Source organism: Poecilia latipinna, unplaced genomic scaffold (assembly GCF_001443285.1).
Source record: "Poecilia latipinna isolate Pla-1442-1.1 unplaced genomic scaffold, P_latipinna-1.0 Scaffold346, whole genome shotgun sequence".
Lineage (NCBI taxonomy): Eukaryota > Metazoa > Chordata > Actinopteri > Cyprinodontiformes > Poeciliidae > Poecilia > Poecilia latipinna.
The window spans coordinates 49,163-51,250 of NW_015112962.1; the positions used below are offsets into that span (position 1 = coordinate 49,163).

The window sequence follows — 2,088 nt, forward strand, 5'->3', positions numbered from 1 at the left end:
ACTCCCTTCAAATAAAGTGTTACCAATGAAAAGACGGAAAGTGTAATCTATACACTTTTTGAGTCCATCAGAGTGTGTGACACACCAAACGCATTTCATTAGCTGTGTGTGGACTGCTATAACAATAACCAGGTGACATGGGTTACTCAAAAGCACCGGTGTTGCTTTTTTCTTAGTTTGCGAAAGTACATTGAAGCTAACGTGTGGGCTATTCATCTACGAGCTTTAGCTTCCACATCTGCCCACAGTGTGCAAGTGAATTTCTGTTTTTTGAGAAACAAGCTATTTCTGACTCCCAGTAAGAGAATGTATGTGTGTGTGTGTGTGTGTGTGTGTGTGTGTGCGCGTGCGGTCGTTAATACTCTCTGCGTGCGCAGCAGTGCAACGCTCCTGGCCGGTGCAGTCTGTACAAACATAGGATGTGGTGGCGGTCTGTGGGGGAGCCAGGGGGAAGTGGGAAGGCATGGGCCAACCCTGGTGCAAATCTACACACACACACACAGCTACAGAAGCAGGAAGCTCCAAATCATACACCCCCCTCGGAGATACGAGAACACACACAGGCACAGGGGCATGGGAGGAAAAGAGGGGGGGGGTGCTTGTGCTGCTCTAATTAAAACTGCAGCAGCACACCTCAGCCTGCCTTTAACAAGAAGGGAACAGTGAGGGAGGAAAAAGAAAAAACAAAAAGAGAAACACAGGAAGTGTTGTGCGTCACAAATAAACACAGCTTGCTGCGGGGGGTTAGAAGGAGGGGCCTTTGAGAGTGCGTTGGAGGGGGGGAATTGGGCCATAGGCAAAGAGGATGTGGTCTGCACAGCGCGTTAGGACCAGAGTGTGAACCACAACCGTGCCTGTGTCGCTTCGGTCAAACTGCTGGATGCACACAAACACGCATACGTAGAGCCAGCAGTGACCACTCCCTGGTGGGCCGAGCCTGTTGTTGTCGCCAGGGTGCTGCTCCCATCCAGAAGAACCGCAACAAAGACTCGCTGTGTGTGCAAACACTTCGCAAACTTTCAGACGCAAGGCGAACCAGCGCGTGTGAGCACGTGATTAACACCTGACCCAGAGAAAAAAAGCTGTCGGTTGGTGACCCCCGATTGGTCTGATAACAAAAGGTGCCTCGAGCGCAGCGCTGCTCCTCGACATGTTTCCTCCTGAGCTCCTTCGGTTGTAGCCGTTGAGACCAAGATGCACTTCACATGTCACTGATGTTTTTTCCACAGCCAACCACCGACGGAACATTTCATCACATCTACCTTTTCACTGTTTCCACTTGAGACAGAGACAAGCGACGTACTATTGTTGGTTCAAGATCATTTGCACCCTCTGAGGTGCTCGCACTGGGTTCCGATGGTGAAAACCTGATTTCACGGTGCTGGAAACAGACTTTCACTCTGAGGTTTGGGTGGTGACTTCTGGGTTTGGGGGGCTTACCTCGAGAAGAAAAGGCAGAACAGGCACAAAAGTGTTGGTGCTGCTAGAAAGCAAGGTAAGTGCTCTGCAGCAGTGCATCCTCAGAGGGTAATATCTGGACGTCGGAACCAGTCTGAAAGCAGAAAGAGCGGTCAGTGTCGCCACCTGCTGTTGGAAAAATGTGCAACAACAGGATGGATTCACCATAATACTTAAATAATCAATAACTGATTTAGACATTTGGGTTGTAGTCCCTGTATTTGGAGAGCTGAAACATAAAATAAACAACTTCAATCTGCCTCATATCCATTTGTATCCCATTTCAAATGATAAAAATCCCTCTGGGAAAGTCAAAACTTTGATGTTACTACTTTGCTAGTGCTGATATTTTTCTTAAATCCGAAAAGTTTAAATATTTACATCCATACACGAGTTAATGCCAATGGGCATTTTGCATTCTAAATCTGATTTATTCTTTATTCTCCTTTTAAGGAAGTCTAAAATTTTGATTTACCATTTGTAATTGAATTTACTCTCCATCAGAAAAACTAAAATTAAGTAAAACAAACGTGAATCTCAAGGTTTTTAAATCAGATCCAAGTTAAAGTAAGGACTACAAAGTTAGCTGGTCTAGTTAGTTTACTTAAATGTTTACAACACAATCCAAAA

The 2,088-nt window shown here is 45.8% G+C and overlaps 1 protein-coding gene across 1 annotated transcript in view; it reads right to left on the reverse strand.

Moving 5' to 3' along the window:
- Positions 1 to 2,088, reverse strand: part of noc2l (NOC2-like nucleolar associated transcriptional repressor) — a 31,930-nt gene that overhangs the window by 21,222 nt on the left and 8,620 nt on the right. The window contains exon 11 of the mRNA XM_015035708.1: positions 1,441 to 1,552. Within this exon, the coding sequence (XP_014891194.1) occupies positions 1,441 to 1,552 (112 nt within the window). The remainder of the gene's footprint in view (positions 1 to 1,440; positions 1,553 to 2,088) is intronic.